At 36.5% G+C, this 18,555-nt stretch overlaps 1 protein-coding gene across 1 annotated transcript in view; it reads right to left on the minus strand.

Annotated features, from left to right (window-relative positions):
- The window catches only part of PTPN22 (protein tyrosine phosphatase non-receptor type 22), a 99,459-nt gene that overhangs the window by 7,495 nt on the left and 73,409 nt on the right, over positions 1 to 18,555 (minus strand). The window contains exons 7-10 of the mRNA XM_044675521.1: positions 17,267 to 17,294; positions 13,281 to 13,364; positions 8,152 to 8,273; positions 3,249 to 3,279 (exon numbers count right to left, since the gene is read on the minus strand). Of these exons, the coding sequence (XP_044531456.1) occupies positions 3,249 to 3,279; positions 8,152 to 8,273; positions 13,281 to 13,364; positions 17,267 to 17,294 (265 nt within the window). The remainder of the gene's footprint in view (positions 1 to 3,248; positions 3,280 to 8,151; positions 8,274 to 13,280; positions 13,365 to 17,266; positions 17,295 to 18,555) is intronic.

Below are 18,555 nucleotides of genomic sequence, written 5' to 3' on the forward strand. Positions count from 1 at the left end.
TATCATCATTATATGTAGAGCAAAATGTCTGCTTATTAGATTAAAACCACAAAATCTTCTAATTCAACAAAAACAAGCTAATTTAATTGCAGTGAGGTTAGTAAAAACTAAGCATTACAAAAAAAAACAGTTCTAGGAATAAAACATTTGTAATGCATCTGTTTTATCATTTGAGAATTTAAAAATCTAACTTTGATTTTCAAAATTCAATATTTTGAACTCCACCCTACTTTGTTCCTAGGGACTACATTTGTTACTTTCTGTATTCATTCCTCCATAGGAAATCTCACTGTTTTCTCTCCATAGACCAAAGGATTTTCCTAAAGCTAAATCAAACCATATCTCCCCTCTCCCCAAGTCAATAAACTTGTCTTTTAAAGCTCTTGACATGTTCCCTTCCTATCTTTCGTGTCTTCTTATATTTTACATGCCTTCTTATATTTTACATGCCTTCCCAACCCCTACCATCACCCTGCTATAGTCATACTGTCCTACTTCTTATTTCTCATACAGGATGACATTCCATCTCCATTATTCACGCCTTTGACCCTGCTGTCCCCTATCCTGGGATGCTCTCCCTCCACTTCATGCAGCTGGCCTTTTCTTGCCCCTACCCTAGAGGGGGAGACCTTTTCCTAGGTCTGCTTTCTATTACTCTCTGTATGCCATGTTTTAACATATATACATATATGTACATAGGCGTGTACATACACATGTATATGTATTATTATTGTTGCCTCCATTTGAATGTTATAGTCTTTTAAGACAGGGACTATTTTTGTTTATTCTTTCTATTTGCAGTGATTGATTCCATTTGCCAGAATATGTATTTCTCATCATCCAGAACTCTTTTTTTTCTAAGTCCATTGTTCCCAGGAAGTCCTTCTGACTAGATAAGATTTTTTTATCCCATTTTAGTTATGTAGCTCACACTTCTTGCTCTTCCATATTGACATATGCCCACCTAACACTGCCTAAAACTTCTTTTTGGTGCCTTACCCTCATGTATTTTTTATAGCAATCTGCAAAAATAGCTTAATATAAACTGTATACAAGGCACTATCTTGAAGTGAAAATAGTAACTATGGGTTATATAGATTTTAAAAATAAAACAATAGTTTAGAAGTCTAAACATCAATTTTCAACCTTATGTTTTATGTGCACATGGAGGGCAGCAAAAAATACCATAGACATACTACTTGTTCATGATAAACTGTAATAAACCCTATGAGGTCAAGGCCCAAGTGCAAGGTAATGAATTGACCCTTTACTTTTATCATTATTTTAATGTGATAAGTATTTTCTCATCTTGTGTAATTGTGATGCCAATTTAGTTTGGGGGAAAATTCTTTCCTCCAAGGTTTACCTAAATCATCAATGAGTCATCAACAAAGAATCTGAGGCAATGGCCAGGGCCTAGAAAGCTTCTTCTCTGGCCATGAATTAGCTCTGTTCTGTAAATAATCTGAGAAGCTAGAATCATCCTCTTAACTAAAAAGAGGTTCTTATTTGGGGGCAGGCCCAAAGGGACTCAAAATTAAACATGAAGGAACTTAAAATTTATAGTAATTGGTGCTTGAGAATCTGTATGTAATAGAGTATACTTTTAGAATTTATAAACAAGATCAGAAAACATCCTCTGAAACGGAAGCTTAAAAAAGTCAGAATAAAACAGTTTAATTAGCCATCACTGTTGGAATAATCTACCATAAAAAAGTTTTTTAAATGTGTTTATTAATAAGACCAAGGCACTTCTTAATTCAGCAAATATAGGAAAGCTGTGTGGTAAAAGCCCCTGGGGACCCCAAAATACTCCTCCTTGGGGATCTGCCCTTATGCTTGTACTCCAACTTTTTATAATTAGAAGTGAATAATTGTTCTTAGGGCCTGCTTTAGGGCCCCAGCACAAAGAGAGAAAGGGATAGAAGGAGATGTAGATCTGGCAATTCCCCTTTTGTATCTGAGGCAAAGTCTTTGTGTCCCCATTTAGTCTTATGTGCCCTGGATACCGTTGATTACTCAGCTCTGGGATGTGTGCACAGAACACCTCTGTGGGGGTTTATGATGATGAAGCCCTGAAACTAGGTCACTGAAAAATGAATCCTTGCTAGTTCTGAGGTGAAACTTCCTCTTTTAGCATGTGTACTATAGAGTTTAGTCTTATGATGGTACCTTTTTTAAAAAGAAAAGCTACACTTAGAATATAAATAATGTAAGATTATCTTTAATCTTGGAAACTGTAACTTGTCTGTTATAGATCACATAAATTTTTTGATGACTGATAGAATATGCAGTTTTTTAAACTACTATGCTATTTTTTGTGTATGTTATGCCCAAAAAAACAAACTCTACCTAGCAGTTTATAGTTTGTTATAAAAACCTTTCCTATTCTTTGAATACTTAAAAATTTGTCTTTTTTTAGGATTCATTCTATAATTTAAAATGTTTAAGTGCTAAATTAACAATGCATGGCATCTCCAGAACTAGCCAGGGAGGTTGGGGGGAGGAGAAAGAAAGTGTCCTAATTTTAGATTACCAGTATCAGTTTTTCAGACAAGAACATTCATGGAGTATAATCATACTTTGAATCTTATCCTGAGCTTAAGTATCAAGGCTTTGTCACATTGTGCACCCCTACTAAAGAGCAGCTAGTATAAAACCAAAGAAATTTGGGGTTAGGGTTAACTGAATTTATTGATCAGCATATACTCATGTTTTGTCAAGTTTGCCCAGGTATTTATAGTTGTGATTTAGAAATGTATAGAAGATATATGCTTGTATAGGGAATTTCCCACATGCAGGATCCTGTGGGTTTTATTTTCACTACATTTTAGCACAATGGTAAACAACAGACCCTTGCTGCTAATAATACTTTGTGAAATTTGAAAACTTGTCAGTGCATAGCCTATTTCATAAAAACAACACATTTGGTTCACAATATGCTTTGCTATGACTGTTTTAAAAAAACACATCTGAGGTTAGATTGCTGGGAGTTTTAAATAACATTCTTATGTTAGAGCATCCTAGGATGGGTTTAAAGCCAAATATTATAAAAACAATTATTCTTCTCTATTGAACAGGAAATTTCTCCTGCATTTCCCTTTCTAAGGCCAAACAAATACAGACAAATCCAGAATTAGCAATCCAAAGCACAGGGCCTGGAATCACTTCTAATTGTACCTGAAGTTTTAGCTCTACCTAGGAACAGAAATACCTAATATTCAATGATAAAAACTATTTAAACTTACTCTTTTTCACATTTCGTAGAATTTTTAAACTCTGTGAAAACAAGAAGAGGAGAAGAACAATGTTAATTTTTTCACCACAGAATTAAAAAAAATTTATGAAGCATTTAAGGAAATATGGAACAAGCAGTATTGCAGAACAAGGTTAGAAGAACCAACATGGCACATGCACTAAAGTGGCAACCTCACTTTTGAGTTCATTCATTTGCTTGTGCTTTTTTGCTAAATGCTAAAATTTTTACATAACATTGTATTTATTTAGTATTTTGATTATTTGTCTATGTATGCAGCCCAAGTCCAGAGCCCCTGAGCCGAGCCACCATTGGGGCCCCCAGGCCAATCCATTCCTGAGAGCACCAAGAGACAGGCCCCAGGGAGACCATGAATCAGATGGACAAAAACCAAGACATTTCCTTCATATCTCGTCAAGGAACCACCAGAAGGTTCAGTGAAAGGCCATCCACAGCACCAGCTTGGTGAGCCAAAAGGATTTGTAATACCTGCAATCTTTTGTACAGTACTCAGTAATAGAAAAAAGCAAACAAGAGACCATGGTAGTGGATATTATGGCTCAACTGATTCAAGAAGGTATTCCATCCTACCTTCAGCACCTGCCTTTGCCCAGATCCTTCACTGGGATATTAAAGAATCTCATAGTGCAAGACATTTTCAAATTAATACCATTAGTGGCAGTTGTCATATTACTGGAATTCGTACTGGGATACCAACTATATTAAATAGTTGGTAAAATGTTAGCTAAGAAGAAAAGAGAACTAGATAACAATCAAACAGAAGTCAGGCTAGCATATTTGGAAGAGTTCATTACATAATTAACTGAAATAGTCTCGAAACAAAATGAGATTATAACTAAATTTCTCAAACCTAATTCTACCAAACCTCCAAAGACAACAACTGATTCCACCATAACAGCTGAACCAAAAAAGAATGATACTACTTTTTTCCCTCTTCATGAGGTACCAATGTTTACCCCTGAACATAAATTAGTAAATGTTAGATAAAAGACCATTCACACCTGCAGATTTGGAAGAAAATAGAGAATCTGCAAACAGTGCAAGCCCACATGGTTAGACTTTGAATTTTTAATGGATGAACTTTTAACTAAAAGGGAGGAGAAAATAATTAAAATAACACATGAAGAGTGGGGAGCTGCATGATGACCTCAAATGGACCTGAAATGGGATGTAAATAATCCATTACATTATGAGCAATTAAGCGAGGCAATCTGTTTTGAATGCATTGAAGGCATGCTCAAGCAGGCTGGGGACCTGGAGCATGTTTGAAAAATTAAGGCAAGAAATTGGGGAGAACCCATCTACATTAATAGATAGATTAATAGAGCATGGGGAAAGATACACAGACCTAGACATTTCTAGAGAAAGGGACATTCACCACCTGTGCAGATAGTTTGTAAAGAACTGCTTCATGGCAGTTAAAAATTATTTCAAACTTCACTGTCCCAACTGGATGGAGATAGACCTAGACGAATTAAGATGAGTTGCTATGCATATGTAGACAGGGAATCAGGAAAAACAAAATGATGATAATACAGAAATAGAAGAATTCAGGAAAAAAATAAGGACATAAAGCAAACTGGATAAAGTTGAGAAAGGAGGGACGTCTGTTGTTGCATTAGTTGCTGTCAGGGATCAAAGACAATTTATGAATTGAAGGCAATACAATAACCAAGCACCAACATGCTATATGTGTGGCAAAAAAGGGACATATAATGCATAATTGAAGATGCTGGAGCCAAATCTTCAGCAATTTTAGCAATAATAGGGGCAATTTCAGAAACAATTTTAGGAACAACAATTTTAGAAATGGCAACAGTTACAACCAAGGCAATTTTAGAAATGGAAACAACCAAAGTATTAACCAAGATCAAGCACATGAATTATTGCAATATATTAGGAATCAGACATATCTAAGAAATAAACTCAAAAGGTAAATATACTCAAAGAGAAGAATCCCAGAAAGGAGCACATGGTCCATTACGAAGATGTAACAGGGGAGAAAGGACTGTAGAATCAGATAACTGAAAAATTTCATTTTCCAGACTCAGAGACATTAGTACCAATTATTCCAATTCATTCTCCCCTGAACAGCATGGAACCTCATGTCACTTTAAAAATTGGAAATACTATTTATGATTATCTTTTGGATACTGGGGCATCGAGATCAGTTTTAATGACTACACTTGATCCAAACTAATTCAATAGGCTCAATGAAAGTTGTAGGAATCTCAGGAACATTTGAAGTCAAAAAGTTACCATGAAGAATGTAAAGAGTACCATCAGTTGAAGTTAAGAATCAAGAATGAACAACTGGACAACTAGGCAACTGGATTATTTTCAAGGACAATGGACTGCAACTAGAGATTATTTGCAAGGACACTGTACTATCAAGGACTATAAAGACTGGATTTTTTCAAGGACACTGAACTTTACATTTAAATGAAAGGTTTGATTTTTGTACATAAAGGTTTGATTTTTAAAATTGAATGAATATTACATATAATTTGTTAGGATGTCTTTAAAAATCATTAACATAGAAAATAATAATTAAACAGTAATAATAAGGAAATAAAATAATGCATAATAAATCAATAAAATAATAAATACTTTAAATATTAAAGAAAATGTCACACCTCAGAGAATGTTATTATATGTGAATAATGTAATAATGTGTATTTAATATTGTTGCAAGGTTTTTACATGGTAGCCAAGTTGAATTTGAATTATTAGTTTTGTTTTTGTAAAAGTATAGGTTAGAAATGTTATTTTTGTAATTGTAAATATTTGTAACTGTAAATATATGTATGAAATATGTGACTTGCATTTTGCAAGATGTTTTACTTTTTTTCTTTTCTATTTAACTTTCCCTGTTTTAATTTTAGAATAAGTTTAAGTTAGGGTTAATTGATTCATTGGGGAGACGGGTCTCCCAACAAATCACAGAGGAGAATGTTGTGATAAGAATTTATTTAGCTTTCATTAAGAACAGGTTTCAGGTGAGAGAAAGGGTTTGTCCACTTTTACGCTGTCCCCTTTAAGAGGGAAGACACACAGAATTTGCAGTGGTCACTTTAAGAGGCCTAAGATAAAGGAGAGACAGTTGGAGAGTTCTAGGCCTATCTCTTGGATTTCCTCTTGAGAGCAGGTTACTGGGTCTTTCCTCTGAGAGAAAAAGATGATTTTAGTGACTTTAGACTTTAGATACTATTTATTTGAGCTGAGATACATATTAAACTGAGAAGTGTGTATTTACTGAGAGCTTTTCCCCTCTTTACCAGTGAGGGAGCTGAAGAACAGTTTTTGTCAACTAAGGGAACAATCTGGATTGGAGTGAAGGGAGACTAACTGTGAGAAGGCCTGCTTCTTCTCTGACTTATGAAGAGAGAGAAGCTGCTTCAGCTTCTCAATATTATACAAATTATTTTAGGAGTTTACTATATATTTAAAGTTCATCCTTTTAGCATAGCTTAAGATAGAAGTTAATTTTTAGTCAGAGTATAGATCGGTGCAGGTCCACCTTTGTGGACAAGAAGCTCCGTGAGGAGCAGTTGGTGGGTTTTTTTTTTTTTTATTTAGAAATCTTAGTGTTAGGTTTAAGAGATTCCTGTCCTATTCCTAAATCCTGTCTCCTGTCCCTTCCTCTCCTCATAGAAATAAAGAAGAGTTGGATCAAACTGCTTCCTGCCATCCATCCACCGCCTGTGTATCAGTTTAACTACTGATAACTTTATTTATACTTATAACAGCTGGAAATTACCAATCGTCCAGCAATACCTATATTCAATACCAACAGTAAGATCAATGTATCAGCTTATCAATAAGTGTTTATCAATACACCAGCTATTATTTACCTATTACATCAGAAAGATTTTTTTAATAATTAAAACAGCTAGAATATATGTTTCATTAAGTGATCAATCAGCAGTCGCCCTAAAGAAACGGTTAAAAATTGCCATGAAAATAGAATACAAATTCTGCCTCAGCACAAACCTTTCTTTTCATTTTGACATTTTAAGTTCATTGAGAATCTTGCATGTTGCTTCAGTCTTAACTTCTTCCTGGCCATCTAAGGTTTTAATACAATCTGAGCTATAAATCTATAGATTATTTCTTCCCTCTCAGATGTGCTCGCAGATACAAATTGAAGAACATAACTTGGCCCTTTGCTAAGTATCCAATTACACATTTTCTTGAGAGAGGTCCATAAGACATTTGAGTATATAAATCATAATATCACTTTAGAGTTAGAACAGACCATATCAGATCTTCCAGTCCAACACACCTCATTTTTTCAAATGAGGAAACAAAATCAGATTGATTGATTTGTCCAGTCACAGTAGGTGTTAGAGCCAAGATGTGAATGCAAGTTCTTGAACTCTTTAAGTCTAGTAACTGGCCAATCTGCTTCTCGTCTCCAGCATGCTCTTTATTCCTTCATTTGCTCAAGCAATTCTACCCCCTCCCTTATCTAATTCAGAGTTTACCGTTTACCCTATAACTTGTCTGTAGATGCCTTCCCAAACCCACCCAACTCATATATCATCTACATGACCTAGCAACCCTGCTCTCATTCTTATTTCTACTTTCTGAAAATAAACTTTTAAAAATTTATACTTAACATTGTAAGTCCTTTTAGGCCAGATGAATAGTTGTTTTTATTAACCCAATAACTCTTCAGTGCTTTCTACACAGGTGATTTAAAAACTCTTAAGCAAATGTTCTTTGATTCATGTTTTATATATTTCCTTTGCTAAGTCTGGTTGCAGCAGGCCTACCAAACATGATTTTTATGAAGATATTTAAACCAAGGGATAGTTTTCATTATAATATAGGAAAAATACAGCTAATAATGATTCATTGAAGTTATTTACCCTACTCCTTGTGAAACCTTTTCCAGAAGTCTTCAGTGACTGTTGAGAAGAAGTTATGTCTTCCAAGTTATTCAAGCAGTCGGTAGAATGAGTTTCTACAGACTGGACCTGCATTGGACCTGCTAAGAAAACAAAATACTTAATAAAACATATAAAAATATACTCACTTAGTCCCTTAATATGTGCGTTAATCGTACTCATGATCACATAATTCATTTAAGCTCTTAATTTTTATGTTTATGTGTATAAACATATGTTCCAAAATTCTTAGTCTCATTAGGTAGTAGTAGCATAGTTAGTATGGATACTGTCCAGTGTCAGATACTAGTCTTCGAAACTTAAGCTAATAAGAATCTGCATAAAATGAGTAAGATTACCTGGCTTCTATTTATGTAATGTAAAAATACATCAATAAACATTTATTTAAAAAAATAAACTAGCAATACAAATAGATAAGTCACATTCTATTAGGAGGAGACAACATACCTAGAAAGTTTCCAGTTGCAAGTAAAAAGGCATAGTCTACTGGTCCTAATGAGGAAACCAATCTATTTCAGAAAACTTAAACTAGTCTTCCCAGACAGATGGGTAGCTCAGTGGATTGAGACCCAGGCCTAGAAATGAGAGGTCCTAGATTCAAATGTGACCTCAGACATTTCCTAGCTGTGTGACCCTGGGCAAGTCACTTAACTCCCACTGGCTAGCCCTTATCACTTCTGCCTTGGAACCAATACATAGTATTGATTCTAAGATGGAAGGTAAGGGTTTAAAAAGTCTTCCAAATTTAGACCATAATGTCTCCTATGATCTCCTTTATTCCAGGGTCTATTCCAACTTAGGTGAAATGCCAGAGACCTCACCCTAGTCTTCTCCAAAACCAGCTCTTATAAAGAGACTGGCATTTTTGAACTTATTAGAATGCATTTGAAAAGATAGCAATTTAGTCACTAGCAGCTATGGCTAGTAAAGACATAAATGTAGAACATGAGTCATAGCCCTACCTGTTCTGTCTAGATCGTTTGCATACCAATCAGAGAGGATCTTGGGAGCAAGAATTTGGTTAACTCCCACATAGTTCCTCCAGAATTCAGCAAGGCCAAGGCCTGCAACTTGCTTCCCCATGAACCTGCCATAGAATTAATCCTTAAGATCCACATTTGGAGCTAGCCCATCCATCGGTGGGGAAGGAGCTCTGGACAGTTTTCACAAAATTTGACCAGTGATCCATCAGTTCATTTGTGTCTACACTATTCATAATCTGACTGACCAAAAATAGTCATGTTAAATTTGGACATTTTGACCTACTTGGCCATTTCAGCTGCTCTTAAATACCGTTTCCTAAGCTTAATTGCACTTGGATATGAAGGATTTGTACTAACATAATTTATCAGAGGTCCAAGGTTTGCTGAAAGGTCTACCCATGGAAGAAACCCCATGTTAGTGTGATTTTGCAAAAACTATAAGATAACTCTTGGGTCAGTAGGCTGAAATTTAGAACCATATGATTTGTATTCTTGTAGGAAAAAAGTACTGTCCAAGGCTGAAGGATGCTTACTGGAATTGTGACCCCTACTAGGCTATTAAAAATTTTTTATTTTTTTTGTTCGTTGGAAAATATATATATATATATATTTAAATATCTTTTTCCCTAGCTCCCCAGACCACATGTTATTCAAGGTGATAGTGGTTTTATGGGGCTCTCCCTAAGGTTTCCTTCTGACTTTACAGATTTCTTTCTCTTCCATGTTAGCTAACTTCTCACTCTGGAACTTCATTGTCCCTCTAGCCTTCATCCTGGAAAAAACCCCTGCCTCTGATAAACTGGTTCCTCTTGGAACTTCTATTTTAAGGAAAGTACCCAGGCCAATCAGCCATGTTTCCTCATTTGTCTCCAAACTTGTGTACTCTAGACATTTTTTCTTTACCATTCAGTGGTTCCCAAACTTTTTTGGCCTACCACCCCCTTTTCCAGAAAAAAATATTACTTAACCCCCTGGAAATTAGTTTTTCTTAAATTTTAATAGCAATTAATAGGAAAGATAAATGCACCTTTGGCCATCACCACTCTCCTGGACCTCTGCAGCACCCACCAGGGGGCAGTGGCAGCCACTTTGGGAATCACTGAACCTTGGAAATCAGGGCTTATTTATTTTATTTTGTCTAGCTCTAAATGAAGGAGAAAATGTTAATGATTCAGAGCCTTTTCATTCAGCCTATTTGTTAGTTACCAGCACAAGACTGGTTGGTGAAATGGAATCCAGAATTTGCCCTTTCCTGACTAATACTCTTAACTAGGGGCTTCCCTAGGTAATAAAGACCATCTATAGTAGACTATGATAACCCAGGCTGCAAACATGACCCAGACTGCTGGGTTTAAGGGCCCTAAAAGTCGATGTAGGCCATCCATATGCCATGGATTTAACCTGAAAATCCATGGGCCTGAGGATTCTGAGAGTCAACTGGAACCATCCACAAGCTCCAGATTAGAATTTTAGGATAGTAAATTTGCAAACAAGCATGCAATGACAGTAGGTAATCTTACACCCACCTTGTTAATCTATGATGTGCCAAATTAACCTGTGATGCTCAAAGAGCAATGGAAAAGGTTATTATGCAGGTGGTTAGCCAGTGCCCCATTGTTGGAGTCACAGAATCTATGCTTTGTATGTTACCAAAAGATAATGTGTTATGTTCTTATCGTATTATACTTCTTCACTAGATATGCTTTAGTGCTATATATCCTAATATGTTAAGTATGTGTAGTACTGTTACATTTGCTATGTATTTGATCTCTAGCATGTAAGCCTGAGACCCCTGTGTTTGGTCTATAGTGTACATTTTTTTTGTATGTATGCTATTGCTTTATGTGTACTATGCATTCTTTTTCTTCATATATACCTACTTAATGCATATAATTCTAATGTAAACATATAGGACACCCCAAAATTCTTTTTTTTAAAACTCTTAACTTCTGTGTATTGACTCATAAGTAGAAGAATGGTAAGGGTGGGCAATGGGGGTCAAGTGACTTGCCCAGGGTCACACAGCTGGGAAGTGTCTGAAGTCATATTTGAACCTAGGACCTCCTGTCTGTAGGCCTGACTCTCAATCCACTGAGCTACCCAGCTGCCCCCCAAAATTCTTAATCCAGTTTTAAGTTTTATTAGCTTAAAAGTGGTGGTTCAGACATTTTTCAATCGTGTCTAACTCTTCATGACCCCATTTGGTGTTTTCTTGGCAGAGATCCTGGAGTGGTTTGCTGTTTTCTTCTCCAGCTCACTTTATATATGAGGAAACTAAAGCAAAGAGGGTTAAGTGACTTGCCCAGGGTCACATAGCTAGTGTGTCTGAAGCCAGATAAATCTTCTGTTCTCAGCCCTGGCACTAGCAGTAGTGTCAAACTCAAATAGAAATGGGGGCCACTAAACCATCTGTAAGGATCCCTGCAGGCTGCAGATTGACTTGGTTTTAATATGTAATATTATCTGTATTTTTATTTATTTTATTAATTGTTTCCCAATTACATTTTAAAAATCTGGTTTGGGCTGTACTCAGGACCATTCATATTTGACCCTCTGGCTTAAAGGAAACCCTTTATATTGAGTATTCTGGATAAATACCAATATTTATATCATAAGATGATCAGTGACTGTTTAGGACATAAACATGAACTCTTCCCATGCATTAGATATGATCTGCAAAGCAAGTCTTCATTGAGGGAAGAATATAGAGAAACTAGCATTTTTGTGCAGGCCAGAATGAAGTGCAAAGTCAGGTTTGTTGCTGACAGATATGCATAATAAAAGTAAATTTGTAGGGGGCAGCTGAGTAGCTCAGGGGTTTGAGAGCCAGGCCTAGAGATGGGAGGTCCTAGGTTCAAATCTGGCCTCAGACCCTTCTCAGCTGTGTGACCCTGGGCAAGTCACTTGACCCCCATTGCCTACCCTTACCACTCTTCTGCCTTGGAGCCAATACACAGTATTGACTCTAAGACGGAAGGTAAGGGTTTAAAAAAAAAAAAAAAAAAAAAAAAGTAAATTTGTAGAATAGCAGCAAAGGCTAACAGACCTTCCTGTTTTGCCTGGCCCTAGATCTTATTTCTAGGTATCAAAGAACATGAAAGAAATGAGCCTTATAAACCACTTACATCCAGTGGGATTTTGTTGGAGAGACTCTGACATGGATTTGGGACTATAGCTTGATAATTAAGGACTTAACCTAGAGTACAGGGATTTTCTAACCCTAAGACCAATAGTTGACAAGTGGCACTAATAATAAAGTTGTCAAAGTAGACTTCATTTTAGCGTGGATGATTCAGCCGAATTTGACTGCCTAGCTCATCACTTTAGCCTACATATAAATTCAGCTTCTTAGGAAGCAGCTTACTATTTATGGGCAGTATATGGGCAGCTATGGCCTGGAGTCATATCTATTTACCTCAGTTTCCTTATCTGAAAAATTAGCTGGAGAAAATGGCAAACCATTCTCAATATTTTTGCCAAAAAAACCCACAAACCCAAATAGGGTCACAAAGAGTCAGACACAACTAAGAACAACTGCACAACAATATATGGTAGCAGAAAGCAGCCCAGTGACACCAAAATGTCACCCAGCAGGGAGCAGCATGGTGACATCAGCAGAGGATTGAAATTGGTGTTTCAGTTTCCCAGGGACCTTCATCTATAGAGATCAGAGTTCCTTAGATAGTACACAGTATTTAAGCCACTATAAAGGCATGTTTTTTCATCATAATTTGGTATTCCGGTTTGTAAATCAACCTCTTGTGACTTAGTATAAATCATTTCCCTAAGCCCACCATATCTACTACTAGCCCTTCAAATAGCTCAATGAGAACAAATTATTCCATGTGAAATCACCCTAGAAGCTCTATTAAAACTCAAATCTGAGCAACCATTGTCACATTTTAGCTATGCTCAACCATTTACCCAGTTTTTTCTGCCATTTGATATATTTTCAATTTTATACCTTTTCTATATCCTTTGTAATTATTCTTCCTATGCTTCCCATTTCTGTTCAACTTTTTCAACTTAAAGCAGTATCTTTATATTTCTTTTTTATATTGCCATTTATAAAACCCTTCTTTAAGGAAGAGAGACATTGCTACTTACAGTCTTCATCAGCAAGAAAGAAGGACTCGAGTGTTCTTTCTGGAAGTGGAGGAGGAGGGGATGAAGAACGATCCTGATGTATCTCTGAGATGAAGAACAAAAGTCTTTCAATTAAAAATTGTCATAATTAAAATCATTTAAATCCTAGATGAACATGATTTATTGTCGCTACGGCATCTTATTAAATATTAATTTGCAACTACATAGATAATATTTATTCATAAGATATTAAAGCTGCAAAGATGTTCTACCTACATTTCTCTAGATCTCTCTAGTCCATGAGCCACTTCATTATCTGTGGAAGGTAGCTTGTTGAAACAAGTATACTAGATTTAGGGTCAGGAAAAGCTGGATTCCTATCTTGACTTTGGCATTAGCTCTGTGAGTAAGTTTCCTTTTCTGTGAAATGTAGATAACATCTCACAGAACTTTTAGGACACACAAATGAGATCATGTAAAGCATTATATAAACGTCTGTTGCATGCTTGAAAAATTGTCAGCGCAATACTTATTTACAGAAGGTATGTTCACATATATTGAGTCATGCTGCATATTTTTGGAACTCAGTAAATATTAAAATTTCATTGCTTTGTGGGCATGTTGATTTCTAACCCCTTCATTATTAGTATGGGGTCTCACTAATGCTAGACTTTCAGCTATTATTGTGATTTTGTAGCAATACTAGCATTTGTTTCTGAAATAAGCTCTTAAAGCATTCTTACCTGTGCCTTATATATGTATATATAGTCAGGGAAAGCATAATGGGACTTTTTACTTCAAATGCTGAAAATTGTAATCTTTCTATTTGCCAATAGAAGATACTTTGTGGAATTCAAGTCAACAAATATCTATGTACCATTGCCAGGTTAATTTTCGAAAAAATTCCATCATGTCAGCGCCTGATTAGGAACCCACAATGATTCTCTTTCACATACTACAATAAATCCAAACTTCTCTTCCTGGTTTTCAAAAACTCCTTATCTCTGGCTTTCTTTCCCAATAATTTAGTCGATCCAATTTCCTCACTTAATGTTAACTGCCCCAAATTTGGTCATTCCTGTCTCCTTGCCTTTATTAATTCTGTTGCCTCACCTGGGGTGTCCTTCCTTTTCCATTGCTTACCTAAATTTCTTTCAAGACCCACTTCAAAGCCTACCCCTTCCATGCATTCATCTCCAACTAATTACAGTCTATAGTAATTTCTGGTAAATTCCTACTATACTTGTAGTCAGCACAAAAAGCAGATCATACATTTTAGGCGTTTACATATATAATTATAAGGAATTAGTTCCCCTTCCAGATCCTTTACTGCTTAACAAAGTGTGAGGCCTGCATTAGCTGCTTAGGATAAGGTCTAAATGATCTGCATAGAAAGAGACTCGACCACTTCCTTTTCCTAATTTTTCAATTCCTTTGTGTTGTGTGAGACACAAGCAAATATCAGGAAAACACTCAAAAAACTAGAAATTGGGAACAAAAAAGTCAAAAATGCAGCTGTGTGACCTGGAATCTGAGAGATCCAGAGACACCTAGGCATCTATAAAAAACATGACACATGAAAACATGTTTCATTTTTTATTACTGGAGAGAGTACTCACTTTACTTCAGTTATAAATCCTACTAAGTTTGAAAAAGGTGTGCCCCCAAAATGGGTATTCAGTCTTCTTCCTGTGCAAATGTGCTAATTAAGGAAAAAAGCATCCATCTAGTTCTCATTCAGTATCACAGTTATTAAGCCAAGCAAAACCTTTCAAATGTCCTTGTCCCATAGCTAAACCAGGAGTTTCCAGAGAAGAGCAAGGCTTTCTTCCAGGTCAACCCAATGACTCACCCGGCTGGAAACTGCTGAAGAAGAATCAGAGGAAACCAAAAGCTTTAAAAATTGGGCAAACTTACTATAACTGCATTTGACTTAACCACTGTGAAAATTCATTTCTCTGTCATGTTTTCACAATATCTAAAGCAGAAGTGTATCAATAGGATGTTCTGCCCAAGGTGTTTTGTAGTGTAACATGTTAATTGTAGTTAACATCCTTAATGTTTTGATAGTCTATTAGTAGCATGTAATAATTACATTCTGAGTTCTCAAGCAGAGGCAATCTGTTGGAAGGACCTCCTTGGCTGTCAGTTATTTTTTGTGAGTTATTTTGGCCCATTGTTGTTTTAAGTTAAAAAATTGAATATCAATACTGAATACTGTAGAGATGCATTTTGCTTTGTAGAGACGCATTTTGCTTTGTAGAGACGCACTTTGACAGATCCTTACCTGCTAAGTTTGACCCTCCTGCCTAAACCTTTTCCATCCTTCCTTATCCCAGAACTATGACAATGAAATGGCCAAAAGATTTGCAACATTTCATTTGAAATTGAATCAAGGAGGCAGCTGGGTGGCTCGGCAGATTGAGAGCCAGACCCAGAGAAGGGTTCAAATTTGACCTCAGACACTTTCTAGCTATGACCCTTGTTATGGATGGTATGATGCTTCTGGATTGGGCCTGATAGAGAGATGGCCCAAGGTCCTCAGATGGTATAAGGACCTAAACTGAGCAAGGATGGGAAGCCTAAGTGAACACCAAGGTTGAGGTAGTGATCACCAGGTCCCACAAATATTTGCAGCTCAGCTGAGCACCATTTCCTATCTACAGTTCCCAAGACTAAGTGACTAAGTGAGAAGCTGTGAACTAAATCACACAGCTTCTCTGGTTACTTGTCTTGGGTTTGAGTTAATGGATAAATGTTAATGATGAGGAAAGATGTTGATAATAATAGGACAACGCAATGACTGCGATTTAACTGAAGTATTCCCTTTCCCCTTTAGATGCAAGAATATTAGACTAATCTTTAGGATAGTAACAGCCTTCACCTAAATAAGTTTTAAAGAATTTAGTTATACTAAACTCAGGGGAAGAATCAAGGTTGAGGAAGGAGGTATTGGGAATCAATGCTAGATTATAGGTGATTAAGTCGGATGGTCAAATGATAATCAGGTTGCTTCTGTTGGCTGGAGAGGTTCCTCTCCCTCTTTGGCCCTGGTCAGACCGGCACCTTGGCCCTGATGAGGCTGCGTGAGTTTGATATGTTCTTCTTGATAATCAGGTAGTTGGTATATATCTTACTGCTCTATTCAGTAGTTGATGATGTGGTAATCAATGAAAGCAGGATTAGAAACAGGATACAGGTAACTTGAGCAGGTTGCTTGGCCTACCCACCCGCCACCCCAGGTCCCTTTCTCACAAATGAGAGAGCATTTGATTCAGCTTCTGCCTTTTTATAGTGCTGGCAGCAACTGCCTTTTGCCCCCTTGGCTCATGGCACCTGGGTAAGTTCTAAATTCCAAACTGTTGGTTGTCATTCATCCTGTTCTCCATTTTCTTATCAGAAATTAATATTACACCCTGGGCAAGGCATTTGATCCCCATTGCCTAGCCCTCACCACTCTTCTGCCTTAGAACCAATACACACAGTATTGATTCCAAGACGGGAGGTAAGGGTTTAAAAAAAAACTGAATCAGGTAAAAGGATAATGAAGAGAGAACTACAAATTTTAACCCTGCCTATGGAGTGGGATAGGGAAATGGGAGTAGTGGGAAGGACCTTATAAGCTGAGTTCTTAACCTGGGATCTATAAGCTTATTGTTTAAAAATAAACATTTTGCTAACAATATTTGAATATAATTGGTTTCCTTTGTAATCCTATGTGTTTTAGACATCTAAAAACATCTTGAGAAGGGCTCCTTAGGTTTCAGACTGTCAGAGGGGTCCATGTAACAAAAAAAAGATTAAGAATCCCAGGATTAAGGTAATTAAAAATATTACCCCTGGCTCTAAAGAGATATACATACATTTAGCTGTTAGAGAAATAGCGCAGTTTTTGAAAGTAAATTACTCTTAAATGTTCAGTGAAGCATTTTTTAAAGAATCTCAGAAGTCTGCCCTGTCAGTTAAAAATTTGTTTAAAAAACAAAACAAAACAAAGACAATTTTACCTGTTTCGGAACTTCTCAGCTTCACACTCTACAAGTAAACAAAAGAAAAACGTTTAACATCTAGTGAAGAGGCAATAAGTGGTGTAATGGAAATATTTCCCATATCCCTAAGGAGATTGCTATAGCACAGTCTCCTAGGATTCTCTATTTCTTCTGATTCATCAGTCAGATGGAGCTGTGAAACCATTATTCTCCACTCTCACAGTTATTTTATATTCCATTACATTCCTGAACTGATCCAGCCTGAGGAATGTATTTCCTTCCTACTTAGAAATTCCCTCTGAAGGTTTGAGGAAGTTTTACTGAACTTCCTTTCTTTAAATCAAGAATCAGGGGAGTACCTGGTGGCTCAGTGGATTGAGAACCAGACCTAGAAATGGGAGGTCCTAGGTTCAAATCTGGCCTCAGACACTTCCTAGCTGTGTGACCCTGGGCAAGTCACTTAACTCCCATTGCCTAGCCCTTGCCACTCTTCTGCCCTGGAGCCAATACACAGTTTTGACTCCAAGATGGATAAGGGTTTAAAAAACAAACCAACAAAACAAGAAAACCCCACCCCCAAAAAACCCCACAAGAATCAAGGGGCAGCTAGGTGGCTCAGTGGTTTGAAAGCCAGGTCCAAAGACAGGAAGTCCTGGGTTCAAATTTAGCCTCAAACATTTCCTATCTGGGTGACCCTGGGCAAGTCATTGTCTAGCTGTTACTGCTCTTCTGCCTTGGAACCAATATGTAATATTGATTCTAAGACAGAAGGTAAGGGTTTAAAAAAAAAAACAGATTGTTAAAAATGAAGCTATTACTGAATTGCATTGGAATGTGACTAACAATTTCACAATGCTTTTAGGATAAATGTTCCTATGTTAAAACAAATATTGATAATGACTTATTCAACTTCATGGTGCTTCTAATACAGTTAACATACATTTAATGTCTGCCTTTCATTGTTGTAAATAAGAAATAAAAAATTTTAATGAATTTCCTAGCCTTTGTAAATTTTTGTAGACTAGTGTATAGAATTAGGCAGGAATATAAAGCAGTTATGCATTATTTTTCTCCCTGAAACCTAGAGCATTATTGTTATAAGAAGCTGATTCTTAATATTCAGAGAAGCCACAAGGTTGCTTTGAGCAGCCCATCACCCCACATTTAATTTATATTGCCTATCAGAAGATTGCTATAAGGAACTACAAACTCATGAACCATTCTGTTTTTATTCAGTTAATTGTTCAAGTTCATTTCAAATTCTGCCTCTTTCCCTGATCCACCCAACCAGAAATGAGCTCTTTCCT

The sequence above is a fragment of the Gracilinanus agilis genome, chromosome 4 (genome assembly GCF_016433145.1).
Source record: "Gracilinanus agilis isolate LMUSP501 chromosome 4, AgileGrace, whole genome shotgun sequence".
NCBI classification, from domain to species: Eukaryota; Metazoa; Chordata; class Mammalia; order Didelphimorphia; family Didelphidae; genus Gracilinanus; species Gracilinanus agilis.